We start from the raw sequence: 20813 nt of genomic DNA on the forward strand, positions 1-20813 counted from the left end.
GTTATCTGGAACGTGAATTTGGTGCTAAAATTTAGTTTAGCCTGAGTGAAGTCAACTATGAAACCCCTGCTTCCGAATATCCTTCTTTGACCACAAGAAAATAAATCAAAATGAAGTAAATTGTTTCTATTCCAGGTCTAATAACTATGGGGAGAAAGAAATTAGTAAGCTAGAGGCTCTAGCATAAAAAAAGTTATAACTAAAGAGAGACTATTTTGATTACATTACCATTTTATATTTATGGACACTAAAAAAGGGACATGAATTGTTCAGAGTTAGGTCTATGAGGAGGAAGTACCAGAAGCTAGAACAGGGACAAAATGAGAATGAAAGCAGAATGGCGAGTCTTACCCCTACCTCCAAAGTTTGTTTTTTAGTTAAAAAGAAAATACTGAAAAATTTCATCAGCAGATGTATAACTACCCTCACTTCTCAATTGCAAAACTGTGAGAAGGTCTGATATAGGTATGTGCTTAGTTTTAACCAAGTCTCACTTCTGAATCCAAATCTTTCAACAGTGTTTGGACCCTAAAACAATATAAGTAGACATGTTATGATTCAGCATGTAGAAAACTATGGTCCAATACTGTATAGTATTTCCTATTTTATCCAGCTACTCAGTTTCTGTCCTCTTCCAAGATACGTCATAATTTATTCCAGAAAGATCTTCCTTCACTTGCCAGTCCTCTTAGTCAGTCACCACTTCTTCTTACAGAACCTATTTCCTCAGGCCTCACCTCATCTTGCCCTATTCCTTCTTTTCAAGTGCCATCATTCTTTTGATTTGTAGCAATCATCTTTTTTTCTGCCATTTATGGTTTTATAAAATAAGCATGCATCCCTGAATACTCTAGCTGAGTGTTTGTTACTTCTTTTTATATATAAAATCATTCAGTATGTATTATATTTTGTCTGATTTCTTTTGCTTACATTTGTGAGATTTACTTATGTTGTGTCTAGTTGTCATTTATCAATTTTCATTACTATATATTATACCATTCTGTGACTCTAGTACATTTTATCCACTTTATTAAGGATACAATTTAGATGGTTTTAGTTCTTTGGCTATTACACAACTATGAATATACCTTTATATGTATTTTGGTGTACATGCTGGTTGTATAATATACATATTCAACTTTTGTAGACAAATTTCCAATATCTAGGTTTATATCCTGGCTATACCACTTAAAAGTTATATGATCAGTAAAATACAATTGAGATCTTTTGAAATAATCCAGTCAATGGGAAAATAAAGAAATAGTAAAAAAGAATGAAGAAAGCCTACAGAGCTTATGGGACACTATTAAGTGAACAAATATTTACATTTAGGAGTGTTGGGGGAGAAGATATGGAGAAAGGCACAGAAAGCCTATTTAATAAAACAATAGCTGAAAAGTTTCCAAGTATGAGAAAAGATATAACATCCAGATCCAGGAAGCTGAAGAATCCCAATTTAAATTCAACAAAAGTGATCCTCTCTGAGGCACATTGTAATCAAAAGACAAAAGCAAAGACAAAGACAGCAAAGTTGCAAGAAAAACATGTTAAGTCACATGTAAGGAACCACCATTAGACTATTGGCAGATTTCTTAGCAGAAACCCGGCATACCAGGAGAGATTGGAAAGATATCTTCAAGATGCTGAAAGAAAAAAGCTGTCAGTCAACAATACTATATCCAGCAAAGCTATTTTTCAGAAATAAAGGAGAAATAAAGACCTTCCCAAACAAACAAAAGTGAAGGGAATTCATTGCCAATAGACCAGCCTTACAATAAAATGCTTAAGAGAGCGCTACAGTTGAAAATGAGAGCTGATAATACTTTCATGAAAACACATGAAAGTATTAAACTCATTAGTAGAGGTAAATTTAAAAATTACACTTCGAATACTCCAGTGATGTAATGGTGCTATGTAAATCTCTCAATCCTCTAATATAAATTTTAAAGTCAAAATAGTCAAAACAACAATAACTACAATTAGTGGCTAAAGAACACAGAATAAATAAATAAATTGGGGCAAGAAAAATATAAATTGTGAGAAAGACAGAAAAAATCTAGAGTATTTTCATGTGACCAGTTAAGTTGATATCAGCTAAAAATAGTCAATATAACTATGGGACTCTATGTTTGCTTGATGGTAACTACAAAGAAGGAAATTGCATCAGACACACAGATAAGAAAGAGAAAGGGAACAAAGTTAAACACCACAGAAAACCACCAACAAGAGAGGAAGCAACAAAAATGAAGAAAGAAATAGAGGATCTATGTAACAACCAAAGCAATTAACAAAATGGCAAGAGTCAGTCCTTACCTATCAACAATAACCTTGAATGTAAATAAATCAGTTTTTTAAATTGAAAGGTACATAGTGACTGAATGAATAAAACTACAAGATCCAACGATGTGCCACCTATAAGAGATTCACCTCATGGTTAAAGTCAAATATAGACTGAAATTGAAGGAATGGAAAAAGATATTCCAAGCAAACAAAAACCTAAAGCAAACAGGAGTAGCAATACTTACATATAAATAGACTTGAAGTAAAAAAAAAACTGTAAAAAGGTCATTATATAATGATAAAAAAATGAATTCAGTAGGAGTAAATAAGAATTATAACTACATATGCACCCAATCCTGTAGCACCCAGACGTATAGAGCAAATATTATTAGACCTAAAGAGAAAGAGGGACTGCAATACATTAATACTAGGGAACATCAGTATCTCACTTTCAGCAATGAATATATTATTTAGAAAAAAAAGTCAACCCGTAAACATCAGACTTAAAGTGCACCATAGACTGAATGGAACTAACTGACCTTTACAGAATATTCCATACAACAGCTACAGAATACACACTCTCAATTGCACATGGAATGTTCTCCAGGATAGATCAGACGTTAGGCCACAAAACAATTCTTGACAAATTTAAGAAGGTAGAGATTATATCAAATAGGTTTTCTTATTACCATAATGTGAAACTTGAAATTAACAACAAGAAAAACTTTGAAAATTTTACAAATATTTGGAAGTTAAACAACATGTTCCTAAACAATCGATTGGTCAAAAAGAAATTACTAGGAAAACTAAAAGATTTTTTGAGACAAATGCGAACAACAATATATTGTAACAAAACCTATAGGACACAGCAAAACTAGTTCTAATCGAGAAGTTTATAGCAATAAATAGCTACATAAAAAAGAAGAGAGATTTCTAATAAACGCCCCAAGGAATCAGACAAACAAGAACTAACTAAACCTAAAACTGGTATAAGGTAGAAAATAATAAAGCTCAGAGCAGAAATAAATGAAAAAGATACTAAAAAATTTAAAAAGACCAATGAAATGAAGTTGGCTTTTTGGACATATGAATAAAAATGACATGCGTTTAGCTAGGCTAAGAAAAAAAGAGAGAATACTGAAATAAATAAAACAGATTAAAAAGGTGACATTACTACTAATACACACAAATAGAACATATTATAAGACACTATTATAAACAACTATATGCCAACAAATTTGATAAGATAATAGAAATGGATAAATTCCTGGAAGCATACAACCTACCAAGATCAAGTTATAAAGAAATAGAACATCTGAACAGACCAATTAAAAATTGAAGAGAAAATCAAAATAGTAATAAAAAGTTTTCCGTCAAAGAAAAGCCTAGGACCTTATGTCTTTGTTGCTGAATTCTACCAAACATTTAAAAAAGAACTACCCGGTCAACATGGTGAAACCCCGTCTCTACTAAAAATACAAAAAATTAGCTGGGCATGGTGGCGCGTGCCTGTAATCCCAGCTACTCAGGAGGCTGAGGGAGGAGAATTGCCTGAACCCAGGAGGTGGAGGTTGCAGTGAGCCGAGATCGCGCCATTGCACTCCAGCCTGGGTAACAAGAGCGAAACTCCGTCTCAAAAAATAAATAAATAAATAAATAAATAAAATAATAATAAAAAAAAAGAACTAACACCAATTCCTCTCAAAGTATTCCAGTAAAATTGAAGAGGAGGGAATACTTACAAACTCATTTTCGGAGGCTAGTTTTACTCTGATTCTAAAACTGGACAAGAACACAATGAGAAAAGAAAACCACAGGCTGATATCCCTGATGAGCATCAGGGCAAAGATTCATAAGAAGATACTAGCAAACCAAATCCAAGAGCACATTAAAAAGATTATTCATTATGATCAAGTAGAATTCACCCCAGGGATCCACGGACGGTTTATCATACTCAGATCAATAAATGTGACACTATATTAACAGAGAAAAAGACAAACATATGATCATTTCAATAGGCGCAGAAAAAGAATATGACAAAATTTCACAATCCTTCCTGACAAAAACTCTCAACAAATCAGTATAGAAGGTATGCACCTCAATTCAATAAAACCTATATATAAAAATCTCACAGCTAACATCATACTGAATGGGAAAAACCATCATATACAAATGGACCAATGGAGAAGAGAGAGTCCAGAAATAAACTTATAAAAACTAACTGATTTTTGACACAGGTGAGGACATATATTTGAGAAAAGACAGACTTCAAAAAATGGTGCCGGAAAAATTGGATAACCACATGCAGAAGAATGAGACTAGATTCCTACCTCTCACCATATACAAAACCAACTCAAAATGGATTAGAGATTTAATTATGAAACCCCAACTACAAAACTACTAGAAGAAAACATAGGGGAAATGCCTCACAACATTGACTTACTGACTTACGTGGACATGAGTTGGCAATTCATATAATTAAGGACAGATGATAATATAAACCCATCTCAACCTACCTAAGGTTTCAGAACAAAAGGTGAAATTCTATATTTCACTGAAAGTTAATTTTATATACAACTTTGGTTTGTACTTCTTAAGTAACTTGTTTCTGAAGTAAACAGGTTATGTGAGGGTTTTTCCCATTCAGGGGGTAAGAATGACTTTATAGAGATCTTGCTTTGAAGACGTTTATAATTAATAAATGACTAGAATGAAGAAACCTAACAGTAATGTTACTACTTATTTTTGGTTGTTGTTGGCAAAGACCATACTTAAAAAATTCTAAATGACACAATGGATTGTTGCTTTTTTTGACAGTTGCCTGTCAACAAAAGAAGTCCTATAGGTGGATGGATAGAGAAATATAGATTGATATATGATTCATGGATGCAGACATCTCCAACTCCTTTCTTCTGTCTTGTCATTTTCTTAAGCTTGCTCCTTCTTCTATAACTGTTCTGCCATTTCATTGTTCAGATAATCTCCTTGGCTCACTTGGCCAGTTGCTATAGTCTTCTTAATGAATCTCCCTGTCTCTTCTCTCTGCCTGTTTCAATCTACCTTGTATACATCTGCCATAATAGTCTTTCAAAAACACAGTAATCATGTCACTTAAAAAAAAGTGTATGTCTATTTCCTAGGTTCAAGCTCCCAATCTTGGTCCTAAGAACCTGAACAAACCCAGTTCTAACCTGCCTCTCTATCTTTAACTATCATCTCCTATCAGGAATTCCTTACCTTCTAAATAAACTGAAGTACTAATTACTATTTTCAGGAAATAACCTTTACCTCCTCACTGCTGTGCCTTTACTCCATTTTTACTATTGCCATAAAATATCCTGCATTTAACACTCCAAATTTCACAGCAATATCTACCACCTCTGTAGAGCCCACCCAGGTCTCTGGAATTTACTGATCTCCTGAATATGCTCTTGTAGCAGATAATGCAAACTATCTTTTATTACCAACACTTAATGCCTTTTCTTCCACATTTCATTAGACTCTTCTTGAAAACGGTTCCCATCTGATTCTTCCTAGTAGTTTATGACAGGTAAGAATTTAACGACTGTTTATTAAGTTGAGTTCTTTCAGCAGAAAAACACTGAAGAGGCATCAGATCATGCACTCCCAGAGATCTCCACTTGCACTCCTTGAGGGCTCCACCCTCGATAGAAAAGGAGAAATGTCAGCTTGGCTCTTCTCTAGGCTGTGGAAAGTCTCCAACCTAACTCTGTTCCAAATGATGTTTGTCACTGTTTTGTTGGCTACCGTTCTTGGTGAGTAGTGGGGAGATTGGCCAGATTACCAGCATACAACTAAGTTCATCACATACCCTGTTTTAAGAAGTGTCTAACAGATCTTTAACATTATGGGATATATTTGACCACCTGGAATTTGGGGAACATGCTATAAACTAAAAAAAGAAAATATTGTTTTATAGACCCTCTTAATGCTCCCTTTTATAATTTTTCTCTCCAGGAACTCTGAACAACTTAGCACTGAAGCAATCGTGACTTGCAATAAGTGCGTATCATCTGCCAGCCTGGTCATTCACTCTCACTGTGTGCTTAGAATGCAGAGGGGATCGGTATAATTATTCTGGAGCTTTTGGCAGGTCACTCAGTACTCAGTACTTTATTTCTTGCCAGGGAAGTAGAATTAAGATTTTATTTTTCAAGGGTTTAATAATTCTCCACCTTGTGATGCTTTTGAAAAACATGTTTATCTTCTAACAGGCCATCTATTCTAAATCTAAAAAGTCCAAAATGACATAAATGAAATATCTCCTTATCCCTGACTGAGGCAACTAATCTTGCATAACACTATTATTATTAGAAAATATCTTTCTGCTAAGACAGGAGGTAGAGTCACATGGAATGGCACAGATGCCTGTATTCTGAGCAGGGAGATGTGGGCAATCTGATAGAATGATGAAAATCAAGTCTATTCATTCACTTTCTAATAAATTAGCACTTACACAGTCAAAGATGGATGAAATTTTTCTGCCTTCACTCATTATTGTTGTCGGTGTCATTACTCAACAAACGTATATTATTGATCACGTACTGTGTTCATTGAACAATGAGATCATAGGAGTCACGATGAAAGAGAAAAATCATGGTCTCTGCTCCAGAAAACGTAGTACTCAGACATTGAGATACTGTGTCCCAAGATACAACTGTTGATGTTCCTTGCCATTTTGGCGTGCAGGTGACTGTGGTCCTCCACCCAAGTTACCATTTGCTTCTCCAATAAATCTGTTGTATGATACTCAATTCAAAACTGGAACTATTCTGAAATACACCTGCCACGCTGGATATGGTAAAATCAATTCAAGTCGACTGACTTGTGATGCCAAAGGCTCATAGAGCTATAGTATCTTTTGTGCAAGTAAGTATCAACATTTCTTTTTCTCACCTTTACTTTTTTTCCCAGACAGTTCTTTTAGAAACTTAATGAATTAATTCATATGAAACCCTTTGATCAAAACAGTTCAAAATTAACATCACCTATACTATTTGAAAGAAGTCAGTTGGAAATACGCTCTGGCTTATTTTTCTAACAGTAAGAATACAGCATCTGTTTCCTTTTTCCTTCTGTTTCCCTGTAACAAAGGTCATATATTTTTTAGAGCATACATTTTTATGGACAACTAGTCAATAAATCACATCCTGTATTATTACAGTGGTCTAATTGAGCAAATAAAACTAACTGAAGTTTTTTTTCTCTTCTTAAAATGTGTCAGAAAAATGAGACGATTGTTTACATTTTTTTTTCTCAAAGCAAAATATTAATGAGTCAGAATAAGAAATAAGCATTGAAAAATATCTCTGCATCTATCTGGAAGAAGGAGTTAAAGTTAATTAACCAGACTTTTTTTTTTTCCCCTGAATGTTCTATTTTGTGAGTAATTGGAATCACGAGTCATTATTTTAATTTTCCTCCTAGAGAAACGATGCAGAAATCCAGGAGAATTAATCAATGGGACAGTGGAAGTTAAGAGAGATCTTCTCCTTGGTGCAGTCATAGAATTCAGCTGCTCAGAGGGGTAAGCATAAGGAAACCTAGAAGCAATAATTTCCTTTTCAATTAATTTTTATAAGGAGTTAATGCATTTATACGTTTCAAAAATAAAAGTGGCATAAAAAGGTATACATCAATAATTCTCACTTCCACTCCATCCTCATTCATCCCATTTCTCTCTGCCCTCTGACAGAAAGTGACATTGGTTAGCTTCAGATTTGTTCCTGTAGTGTTTGCTTCTGTAAATACAAGTGAGTACAAGTATTTTTTTTTTTATATCAATTTTCCCCCCTTTGTTATATAGAAGATATCTGACTGCATACATTGTTTGGAACTTTGCTTTTGTTTTTTTCACTTACAACATTGCTATAGACTGAATTTCTTTTCAGTATTCCCTCAAAATTCATGTGCAGGTTTGTTACATAGGTAAACTCATGTCGTGGTGTTTGGTGTACAGATTATTACATTACCCAAGTGCTAAGCATAGTACTCAATATTTATTTTTTCTAAGTTGTCCAAAACTTCATAGACAATTTACGTCTAGAGTAAAAACGAATTCCACTAAAATCTTTGACCTATCTTATTCGGATTTTTCTTAATTGGCTCAACCACCAGTCATTGTCAGATCCAAGGTAAAGGAGTTGACTGGAGTGATCCTCTCCCAGAATGTGTAAGTAAGTAAAACTTTTTTTTCCAGACCTGACTACAAACCTAAACTATTTTAGGTAATAACAAAGTTCACTGCTTCTTTTACCCTCCATTGGAATTTGCATGAATTTTAGATTTGTCGCAATGCCTACTTTGAGTATTTCTTTCTTTTCACTCATTCACCTCAGTTGCCAACTGTGAGTCCCCTCCAGACATCAGAAATGGGAAGCACAGTGGTGGAGATCAAGAATTCTATACATATGCCTCTTCTGTCACCTATAGCTGCAACTCCCACTTCTCACTCATAGGCAACGGAGCCCAAACCCTCCTATCTGTGAAAGTAAGTCGCTATCTGTGAAAGTAAGTCAGAATGATGAATTTTGATCTCTTTGATCAAATGATGAATGATCAAATGATGAATTTTGATCTCTTTGATCTCTTTTATTTGTTTAAAAGCAAAAGGAAGGCGTATTTATTAGGAAAGATGGAATGATTCAAAGAGAAACTAATCATTGCAATGATGGAGTCATTCGTTTGTTCAACTAATCTTGTTACATACTGTATCAGTCAGAATAGCATAAGCTGTGCTGCAGTAGTAATCAGCACCTAAATATCAAGGCCTTCTTATAGTAAAAGTTTTTTTCAAGTTTCTTTTTAGTGCACTGCTAGCCTGGGAACCTCCCTAGGGCAGCTGCCACTTACATGGTAATTCAGATTGTTTAAATCTTTAACACCTCTATGTCAAAACTTCCACAATTTAGTTCAGCGTGAGAAGAGAACAAGGAAGGTCAGTCTCTGGCTCTTCAGTTCTTTGACCTGGAAGTGACACATATCACTTGTCATTACAGCCTTTTGGCCAGAACTAGTGCCTTGTTTCTGCCTAATGAGGAGTAACTGGGAAACATAGTCTTTTGTTTATCTTATAATTACTATAAATATAGGTGGACACTAATAATGTCAACCATACATGCCTAAGGAGCAAACAAAATAATATCAACATCAGCGGCAGGTTAATAGTAGAAGACAATGGAAGAGAGTACTTTCCCTCGGCCCCTCTATGGAACCCAGAAGAGATGTTACGTCAATATCAGTAATGATTCAGCTTGCTGGTCTAGGACATTGTTCTTTAGTGCAACTAAAGTGCCTAAAAAACCACAATATCACATATCGTTTTGACTCAGTACAGGACACAGCTAGCGCTGGGGCGAGGGAGAGCGTAACAGCGGAAAGAGTTCAAAACGCCTGGATTCAGGACTGCAAGAAGTGGAAAAGGCAAGAGCTCAAGCTGAATAAGTTAGCAGGGGCCAGGTTACGAAAGTCTTGTGTGTCACTTTCAGGAGTTTGGAATGAAGGAAAAGGGGAGACATTAAAAGGACAATTTGAAGTGAGACAAACCATAACTGATAGGCACCTGTTGTAACCTTTCAGCCAGCAAGTGAAGGTGGCCTCAACTGTAGCCATAGCAGTGACCCTGGAGGGACGTTGAGGAAGTATAGAGGAATTAAGGTGGCGGGATTGACAGGACGTGATGACTGACAGGATGTGGGGTGAGGGCAGCTTGTTCTCTGCTTGTGGAGGCACAGCACAGATTTCCTGATGCCCTGGCTGCCTCTGCATGACACCATATCATTACCACGGGCCACTGACCCCCAATCAAAATCATCCAGGAAATTGGGCCCTTTAATGGAAGGATTTGGGGACATTGAGATTTGGACTTCAGGGTTTAGATATTGCTCATTTTTATTGATGAGAAAGTTGGAGGACTTTACATGACCCACTTGATGGGACCTCATTTTCCTGAGGTTTCTGGCAACTGAAAGGACATATATAAATCTCTAAAATGTTTTCTTTGTTCAGCACCTATTAAATATATACTTATATCAGGCCCTCCTTGAAGCCATGCCAACAGCTACAGTCACGTCTTTACTGCCATTTCTCTCTGTTAACTCAGATGTCTTTTTGTATGATTCTTTAGAAATTGTCTGTCGTCCACCACAGATTCCAAAGGCAATCTTTGTTTCTGGATTTGGACCCCTCTATACTTACAGAGACTCTATTGTGATTAACTGTGAGGAGGGTTATATCCTCAGAGGCAGCAATTTAATCTATTGTGAAGCGAAAAATGACTGGTATCCTTCTGTTCCCTCTTGTGTATCCAGTGAGTATGGACTATGATGGAGTTTTAATATTTGGATCTAAAATTATCCTGATGTATAGGTGTGGCATGCTCATAAGCACAAGTCTACCTGACTCCCAGTAATCATTATGAGATATATTAATACTTTTCACCAGCTTTCTTGTTAAAAGGAAGACTTTTTATGTTAATAATGTCTTAGTGCTACTGGAAGAATTTCACATATATTATATAGTCATGAGACCAGTGACTTCATAGATATTGTGGACTTATATATTTGCTGTAAAACTTTTCCAGGGCACAATAGTAAAGTGTCTCAGTCTAACAAAATCAACATATTATGAGAATTTTTTGAACAATGGAAGTAAGAGTCCATGAAGGCAGCTCTTTTTTATAATTTGCATGGAAATGCTATAAGGGCTAATACTGGCCTTGAGACCTTGATGTTGTAAATACATACAGATCACTTATAACATTAATGGTTTATTGCTAACATGTATTGAGCATTTTCTCTGTTACAAACACTGTTCTAAGTGCTTTACATCAATTAACTCATTCAATATTTGCAACAATTCTAAGAAGTTGCTATTTTTTATCCAATTTTAATGATGAGAAAACTGAAAAAGAAAGATTAAGTAACTAGCACAAGGTCATATAGCTAACTGGAGGTGACAGCCACCACTGCACTGTGGTTTATCTAGTCCCTTCTGCTGTCACATGAACTTAGGTGCCACTCAAAATGTGTAGTAATGAAATTCAATAAATATGCAGTTTGACAGACACATATCCTCTCCTTGATTTACACAGACCTTTAGGATATTGTAGAACAGGTTAAAAAAAAAAAAAAAAAAAAAAAAAGCAAGACCAAAGGCCCAGCTGCAAAAGTTATATGGGGCTTGATTTGAGGCCAAATTATGAAGTTCCAGATGACAGTGTTATGATGTCAAGAAGAATGCCTCTTATTTTAATTCCCCGTTAGGCAACAAGATTAGAAAGTCAGTCTCATCTTGGAGCAAATTTTTGCTGTATCTTTCTAGTGATCCTAATGCTTCCCCTGAAGACCAACCATTCTAAGGTGCAGTGACGTAAAAGGAAAACTAAGCTCCTACAGAGTTGGCCCAGCACCTAGAAACTGTCCCCTTACCGTACCATGGCGTGCTTCTCAGTACAGCCTCTCCAGTGGCACATGCGTTTAGCAGACACATGTACTTAATAGACACTAGTCTATTGGGCAGTGGTGCTGCCGAGTCTTTTTCTGGAATCCCCATTTAATTTTTACCATCTAATTTTTTGCGGAATGAGTACATGATATCCTTTTTTTTGTGACAGGCTCATGAGTCACTCTGCCCTTCCCAGTAACACGTTTCCTTTACCCGTGTGTTTTCTTTATGAATGGATGGTTGCACCGACCTCCCGGACATTTCCTATGCTTCCTGGGAGAGAAATGACTACAACCTAAGCGATCAAGAAATATTTGAAATTGGAACTGAGTTGAAATATCTATGCAAACCTGGCTATAGACCTGTTCTAGATGAGCCTCTGACTGTGACTTGTCAGGAAAATTTGACATGGACATTTTCCAATGAGTGTGAGAGTAAGTAGACTTGAACTCTATTTTGTGTATACGTGTGCGTATCTTCTTTGCAGTTGAAAATGTTGAACAGACTTCTTGAAATTCGCTGAGACTTGCTTCATTGCATAGCATATAGTTAACTTTTATAAATGTCCTGTGTGCACTTGAAAAGATGCATATTTTGCAATTGTTGGGTGCAATGTTACATATACATCAATTAGATCTAATTTTAGTGGTTTTGTTCAAATCTATTTCCATATCTATATTTATTTCTTGTCTGCTTGTTCTCTCGGATCCTAAGAAAGTTTTGTTTTTTATCTTTTCAGAGTTTTTGTTTGTTTGCTTGTTTGTTTTGAGACCGGGTCTTGCTCTGTCACGCAGGCGGGAATGCAGTGGCATGCTCTCGACTCTCTGCAACCTAGACCTCCCAGGTTCAAGCCATCCTCCTGCCTCAGCCCCTGGAGTAGCTGGGGCTACATGTGTGCACCACCGTACCTGGCTCATTTTTGTATTTTTTATAGAGATGGGGTTTCGCCATGTTGTCCAGGCTGGTCTCAAACTCCTGGACTCAAGCAATTCATTCACCTCGGCCTCCCAAAGTGCTGGGATTACTGCTGTGACCCACCACATCTGGCTATCTTTTTAGTTTTTTCAAATCATTTTTTGCTTTGGATATTTGAGACTATATTGCTAGATGCATACAAATTTAGAATAATGTATTTTCCTGATGAATTTTGCTTTTTATCATTATTAAATGATTCTCTTTATTACTATATCTGTTTTATCTGTAAAATTCTACTTTTACAATAATATAGTTCTGACAGTTTTGAGTTGGTGTTTACATGATTTATCATCTTTTAGTCTTTTGTTTTTAAACTCTGTAATTTTATATTTTAAGTGTAGCTTGTACTTGGATATTTTAATCCTACTTGACAATTTTCCTCATTTAATTAGAGTACTTGTCAGTGTACAGTTAGTGTAATTATTAATACATTTGAATTTGAATCTACCATTTATTTGCTGTATTTTTTCCTGTTTTGCATTTTTTTAACCTTCTTTTGAATCAATTAAAATTTTTTTCAATTTTTTACCTGGTATTTGCTTGATTTTTATTTACTTTTAGCTCTTTTTATGATGTTTACACATAATTTACTACTTTTGCCTCTTCCCAAGCAATGAAAAGCCTTAGAAACCTTTAACTTGATCCTGCCTGACTTATGATTTTATTTTTGTGTATTTCAATTCTAAATGTGTCTTAAACTCTGCATTATTATTATCATTATTACTATTGCTATTATAATTTTAATAAATCCAATTAGTTTAGATTTATCCACATAATTACTATTTTATTTTCTTCTGATTTTTCAGTCATATCTCTTATCCCTTTCTTTTGCCTGATAAACACTCTTTAGTTTCCTTTAGTGAGGATCTGTTGATGATAAATTTTTCTTTTTGCTTTTCTAAATGTGCCTTTATTTCACCTTAATATTTGAAGATATATTTGCTGGATATAAAATTCTAGATTGGCAATTATTTACCTTGCCCATATGAAAGATTTCATTCCATGGTCTTCTGCCTTTGTTTCTGTCAAGAATTTTTGCTATTAGTCACACTGTTGATCATTTGAAGGTTATTTTTTCAGATTGCTTTTAAGATGTTCTTGTCTTTATTTTTTGGCAGTTTTTGTCAGATATGTCTGGGATGGTTTCTTTGTGTTTAGCCTGCTTGAGATTCAGAATATTTCTAGAATATAAAGTTTGATGCCTTTCTTTGATTTTGGAAAAATTTTCAACTTCAAATACTTCAATATTACAAATAATTATTTTCTTTAAGTACTATTTTAGTCCTATTTTCACTCTTCTACTGATACTTTGGCTACATTTATATTAAACTTTTATACTGAATCTTCTGTATTTCCTGTGCTCTTATCTGTGTTCTTGAACTTTGTTTCCCGGTATTTTATTATGAATATAAATCAAGTTCACTAATTCCCTCTTCATTGATGTATTATCTGATATTATCAATTGAATTTTTAATTTTATTATATTTTTTAGTTTCAAGATTCTCACTTGTAGTGGATTTGTAGTATTGATATTGATTTTTCTATCAAAATTCTCAATGTTGTATTTTATTTCCTTCTGCATAACAAAGCAAAGTTGCTCTAAGTCAATGTTTAGAACTTCATTTTCTGGATCCTCTCAGGTCTTTTCGCATTGTCTCTTGCTTTCTTTGTCTTTTAATAACGTTGTCTGGTCTCTCGTTTGCTTCTGGCAGGTGGTAAGGGGCATTAAGTGTTTTGAAGGATCATTACAGTCCAATCAGGGACTGTAATGATACAAGCCTGGGTTTTAAGACTTTTTATAGACAGTTGGTCTATTTTTGGTTTATTCTTACTTCAAGGTATAGTTCTAAACATTCCAAGAGCGGGGAGTTACCAGCAATCAATCCCTACTACCACACACGTATCAAGCTCTGATCAGCTTCTTAGCCACTCAGTTGTATTTTGGGGGAGGAGAATTATTGTATACTTCTATATAAAAAAAGCAGGTCTATATTCCTGGTACACCTCATCAGGTATCTTTCTTTCTCATTAAAATAACAACTAAAACAATTAAGGTCTTAGCACCTGAATTCTTCATGAATTTAGCCGCCCCCTCCCCTCCATGTTTTTCTACTTGCTGTCAAAGAGAAGGTGAATCTGAATTGCTTAGCTCATCACCACCAAAATCAACACTTTGTTTTAAGGACTTCTAATGAAGAAACACAGTTGGAGGGAAATTAAGTAATAGCACTTCAACAAAACAATGGCAGAATTTGGAGAAGATGCTTGGTCTAACTCTTCTCTCAACTTCTCTGTTTCTTTCTTTCTCTTTCTCTCTTTAAATTATGGCAAAAGCACTTAACATGAGATCTACCCTTTCAGCAAGTTTTTCAGCGTATATTACAGAACTGTTAATTATAGGCACTATTTGTACAGCAGATTTCTAGAACTTATTAATCTTGCACAACTGAAACTTTATACCTGTCGAACAACTGGGGAGTTGTTTTCTCTCTTTCCTCCAGCCTCTGGCAACCACTGTTCTACTCTCTACTTCTGTGAGTTTGTCTTCAGATATTAACATCTTCTATAAGGTGGAGTCAGATTTGTGTCCCCCTGATTAATTTATTAAATGTGAACATCACTTTTAAAAAAATTAAAATTTTTGTGGGTACATAGTAGGTGTGTATATTTATGGAGTACATGAGATATCTTGATACAGACATGTAATGTTAAACATTTTTTAATCTATCAGGGGTATGTTGCCCAACACCAGATCTGGAAAACATCAGAATCATAAATGAAAGGAGGTATTTCACTGGTAGATGTGTCTATGCCTATGAGGACTATATTTTATATATGTGTGGTGAAGGCTATTACCCTATTTCTGTTGGTGGGAAGAGTTCTTGCCACCCAGATGGCACATGGAAGCCTAAAATACCAGCATGTGAACCAGGTAAGAATATTGAGAGAACTTGTCATAATTATTTCCTAGATGCCCCAAATGATTCCAACTGGCTCCACAAAAGATCGAACTGCTTAAAACTAACTGAATTTGAGGTTGTTCCTCCAAGAAGCATTGTGCAGAGAGGGTCACAGATACACATCACTAGCACCATGCAAGGCAGCTATAGAACAAAGTATGTTGGAAGAAAAACTTACGGGAGAAATTTTCTTGTAAGAGAAAAAAGTAGAATTGATGAAGTCTTTTAGTCTCATTTTGTCCTTTTTTTCCTGCATATGTGGTCTACTAGCACTATGGGTGATGTTTTAGTAAAGAGGGATACTACCTCACAAAGCTCCCTATTTATAGGTCAAGGGAGAAAACATGATTTACGTATTATGTAATAATGGAAGCTTCAGGTTGAAGAAGTGATCTGTTAGGGAGAGCCTTGAAGCCCAGTGGCTGACACAGCGTCAGCCTTTCCTTTCCTTGCTTTAACTCAGACCTACTGAACCACCTCTCTATTGAAATATGAAGAAGGAGAAGAAATAAGTATCTAGGGTGATAAACATCTGCCTCTAATCAGGATAAGGCACTGAAAATGTCGTTATGATGGAAATATCTTCATTATAAAGGACTCTTTACATCAACACAATGGTGATTACTGGGGACTATAGTTTGGATTTCTCTAAAAGCAAAGCTTGAGAAAGTGACTTGGGAGCCAGTAGTTTATTTCGGAGGTGATTCTAGGAGGTAGGAGTGAGGGATGAGAGAGAGACAAGGGGAATAAGCAAAGGCGATAAGCGGTCAATTCTTTGGGACCACCGAGAAGTGTAAGGAATGCCTTTTATAATTATCTGTCTGAAGGATGGGAGACCGGAATGTTTATCCACTACTTTCTGTTGCTCACTGGTTTAGGGTTGCCCTAAAGGGCATTAACTGCTTTGGTAATTTAGGCAGTAACTGAGCTCTTTCAGCTGCAAAGGAGGCCCCAAAGTAAGACTGAGAGATTCACATTGACTGCCTTCTGTAGAACATCATCAGCATATATCTGAGCTTGCGTAAAACTGTATTTCATCTGCAACTGTAGTCAGAAGTCCAAAGGGACATGGCATGGGTACAAAACATCTGTTAACAATATATCCTTTGCACCACTCCATTTGTTTATGCCCCATTAATTAAATTCTATTAATTTTAAGTAATCTACTGCTAACGTGTTATAAAAGGAAAGAACAGACATTGTGTATTGGAATAATCAAAGAAAGCTTCATGGAGAAGTGGGACTTGAGATAACAATTAGAGAAGGTAAGCAAATTCTAATAAGGAAGAGTCCCAGGAGGAAATCATCCTTCAACAGAGGACTTCTTTGACATTCTCAGTGCTTGCAATTTGTTGCAAATTTTTATACAAGAGTTCCTGAAAATTGAAAGTTCCCTTCTAGTTTGACTACCCAGCATTTCATATGACTTATGTCAACACTGAAATCATTGTTTAAATTGTGAAATATGGTAATTATGTTCTTATGGTTGTAGTTATGGACAAGATTATTTGGGGATCCTGCAGTTATTCAGAGCCTTCACAATTATTCACAGATAAATATTTCCTTTACTTAGCCTGACTTTTTTTGAGACTGATTCTTATTTAATAGGACTCTCTGTGGTTGAATTCATGCTTTCATACCAAAGCTCATGTAATTTCCCTAAGCAGTGAAATATTTTAGTGATAATGTAAACGAAAACCAAAAAAGTTCCTATAAAATGGAGAATTCTCTCAACCCAAGTTGCTTTCATTCACATCAAGCTTTTCTCCAGGTTCTCAGCCTGAAAGCAGTAGAAATGTTGAATTGTGTCAAGTTACCCTACGGAAAAAGGATTTGGATGGGAACATTTGACTCTCCTACAGATCACTCAGATTTGGGTTGATGAATCTGAAACTATGAGCTCATGCTCCTCTCTCTCTCTCTCTCTCTCTCTATCTCTCTCTCTCTCTCTCTCAGCATCCAAGTTTGTAGGTACCCTCCCAGAATTACCTATTGACACTACAAGGAAGTTATTTTAATAACTCCTTATCCTGAGGCTACATATGAATGTGATGAAGGATATGTTTCGGCTGGATTTGCTACAACCTACTGCAAGTCTTTTCAATGGCGACGTGCATCTCCTCAATGTAAAGGTAACTCCAGCTCAACTCAACTCATAATCCATTGAAGACAGAATTACAAAATATTAAGAGCAATGTTTCCTATTAATCAAAGGCAGCATACATTTTGTCTTTATGTATTCATTCATACTATTTAAATTATGCCTGATATACTTTAGAAAGTAATTGACAGGTACATTGAAAATGAACTTTACTCCCTACTCCAGTCTTCCAAAAGCATAGCTTGCCCCACGTTCAGAGGGCACCACTACTACCAGGTTCTTATGTATCTTTCCAGAATATGTTGAGACAATATCATTTATCCTAGAATACCTTTGTGGCTCTAGTTTCCAAGAGAATCCTGAGATAATTTCAACTACTCAAGAAAGAGGAATCTCAAGTGTTAATTCCCAAATTAGGAAGTGTTGGAAATCTCCACAAAAACCTCATGCTGGTCACCATTTCCCCATGACCATTTTCCCTTTTGATGACCTGATGGTGGTGCTGTTGGTAAATCTGCTGTAGAACAAGATGAATCAAGTAAGGCTCTGTCTCTTGATTGTGCTTGGAGCTTTCATCATTCTGCTAATAATCAGCACTGGCTCCATTTAGCCCAGGAAGGTTATGAAGCAAGAACAATGGAAAGTACATATCAGGAATCACACAAATTAAGGCCGTGGAGTGCAGCAACTGAGAGCACCAGTTTTTACCACTTACAAGCTATGTGATACAGAGGAAATATTTAACTTTTCAGTTTCCTTGTTGGCAAAATTGTGATAATAATATTATCTAACTCATGGATTGGTAGTGAGGATTAAATGAGGTAAGTAAAAACTTAGCACATATAGTACTTGTTCAATAAATGCTAATTATTACTGTTATAATTATCATTAAAATGAAAGCATACAACAATCTGCAGGACCAGAATATAATTATGAATATGCTTTCTTATCCATTTTATTATCCAATGCTGTTAGGATGACTGTTTTTAGGAAACAATATGCTCAAAGACACGTTTCCATTACAGCTCTGTGTCTGAAACCAGAAGTAGTGAATGGAAGGCTGTCTGTGGATAAGGATCAGTATGCTGAGCCTGAAAATGTCACCATCCAATGTGATTCTGGCTATGGTTTGGTCGGTCCCAAAAGTATCACTTGCTCAGAGGAAAGAACCTGGCACCCAGAAGTGCCCAGATGTGAGTGGGTAAGTGGCACAATTCAAGGAAGTTCTGTGCCACTAATCCCTAAAAATAGTGGCCTCTCCCAAAATTCTGTCCCAGTTAGCAATGGTGAGATCTGACTTTTGTCAGGAAGCATAAGTAATTACCACAATTAGCACTTCCACACTTGCATGATGATAAGCCATGAGAGGCACATTTTCCCGCTCTGTGCCTAGAGCCAAAATCTCTACACTTGAAAGGCTATTGACCCAGATGTCCTGACCCCTAGATCTACATTTTCTACAATAAACATTGTGCATTTGTTCCATTTCTGGTTGGTCCTCAGAACCATCCCCTAGTTGTCCTTGAGGATGTGCTTTGCATCTCCTTTGGAGCCCAGCATCATTTTAGCTTCAACCTGCTTGGTTGCTGCTCAAGGACTGAGCTGGGCTTGGCTTGCATGTGAACACTTGCTAGGATGCAGTGTCTTTCCTGATTTCTTCTTTGTTCCTCAGGTCAATCTCCCTTTTGCCAGTAATGACTCTCAGAATGTACTCCCATCCCCTATTCACTTCTTTAAATCACTTGTAGGAGGTATCTGAAGGTTGTGAGCAAGGGCTCACAGGCAGAAAGCTCGTGCAGTGCCTGCCAAGCCCAGAAGATGTGAAAATGGCCCTGGAGGTGTATAAGCTGTCTCTGGAGATTGAACGACTTGAAAAAGAGAGAGAGAAATCGGTGAACACCCATCAGAAATTTTCTGAAAAAGAGGAAACAAAGGACTTATTTTTTCCTTTAAATCAATACATAGACTCTTCATTCATCAACTCTACTCTTCCTTAGGCACCATCACTCTAATAAGTGTCTGGGCTAGGAGAACTTTCTTATTACTTTTAGAGAAAATGTGTAATTATTGGTAATCTAGCCTTTTGTGGCTCCCATGTCTACTTTCCTGGACTTGAAGTACTGGTTAATTAAATAATTATTTATCAAATATCAATTTGTCTGTGTTGTCATCTTGGTCAATATGTCACATAAATATGACACAGTACAGTACACAAATCCACCGCCTAAAGTGTCTGTAATTAACTTTACCTCACTTTTTTTGTACCTTAGAAAGAATGGAAGCGAGGAAATTCAAACCATGTTCATACTGTAATCTTAGCCTGAACACCTTTACTCTGAATCCCACATGTGCCTACTCTTTACCTACAGAAAAGGATACAAAACTCAAAGGATTTTCTGTATTGTTACAGACAAACCATTGTCTGTTTGATGGCCCCTATCCATTAGTAACTCACCCCTTCACCCCTGCACAGAATTCCACTCGTCTCACTTTTAACAGATTGGGCTTGCATGTTGCTCAACTTTACAGAAATGGAATCATCCATTATGCATTCTTTCATTCATGTTATTTTTTCCTTTAAATATATTTGTGAGATTCATCCATGTTATGCATAGTTGAGGTTCATTTATTTTCATTTCTACTTAGTATTCCACCAGCATATGAATATATCACAATTAATTTATCTTGAATATTTGGGTTATTTTTAGTTTTTTTGGCTACTATGAATAGTGCTGCTACGAATATTTTTGTAAATGTCTTTTGCTGAATATTGACATTTATTTTCTGCATATACCAGAGGATGAAATTGCTGGTTTATAAGGTGTGCGTGTGTGTTTGTTCAGTTTTCCACCACACTCCTGCAGAACATGGAACACTTGCTATTGTTAATGGGTTTTTTTTTTTTTTTTTTTTTTTGGAGAAATTCTGTTGGGTGTAAAGTAGTATCACATTGTGTCCTTCAGTGACTCAAAGTGGTGGCCTTCCCAAAACTTAGTTTCTTGGTTCAGGCATCAATTTACTAGTGATTTGGA

The 20813-nt window shown here is 35.9% G+C and overlaps 1 protein-coding gene across 1 annotated transcript; it reads left to right on the top strand.

Annotated features, from left to right (window-relative positions):
- The first annotated feature begins 4077 nt into the window (after nucleotides 1–4077).
- Nucleotides 4078–19778, top strand: LOC105721913 (zona pellucida sperm-binding protein 3 receptor-like). The gene is given in 13 exon segments (XM_064360204.1): nucleotides 4078–4223; nucleotides 5875–6056; nucleotides 6991–7170; nucleotides 7729–7744; nucleotides 8464–8477; nucleotides 8640–8762; nucleotides 8765–8791; nucleotides 10427–10609; nucleotides 11976–12179; nucleotides 15452–15652; nucleotides 17645–17812; nucleotides 18807–18982; nucleotides 19530–19778. Coding segments are annotated over 13 exon segments (1869 nt in total).
- Nucleotides 19779–20813: the final 1035 nt, after the last annotated feature.

Source organism: Aotus nancymaae, unplaced genomic scaffold, assembly GCF_030222135.1.
Source record: "Aotus nancymaae isolate 86718 unplaced genomic scaffold, 86718_ANA_hifiasm-v0.15.2.pri h1tg000039l, whole genome shotgun sequence".
NCBI lineage: Eukaryota > Metazoa > Chordata > Mammalia > Primates > Aotidae > Aotus > Aotus nancymaae.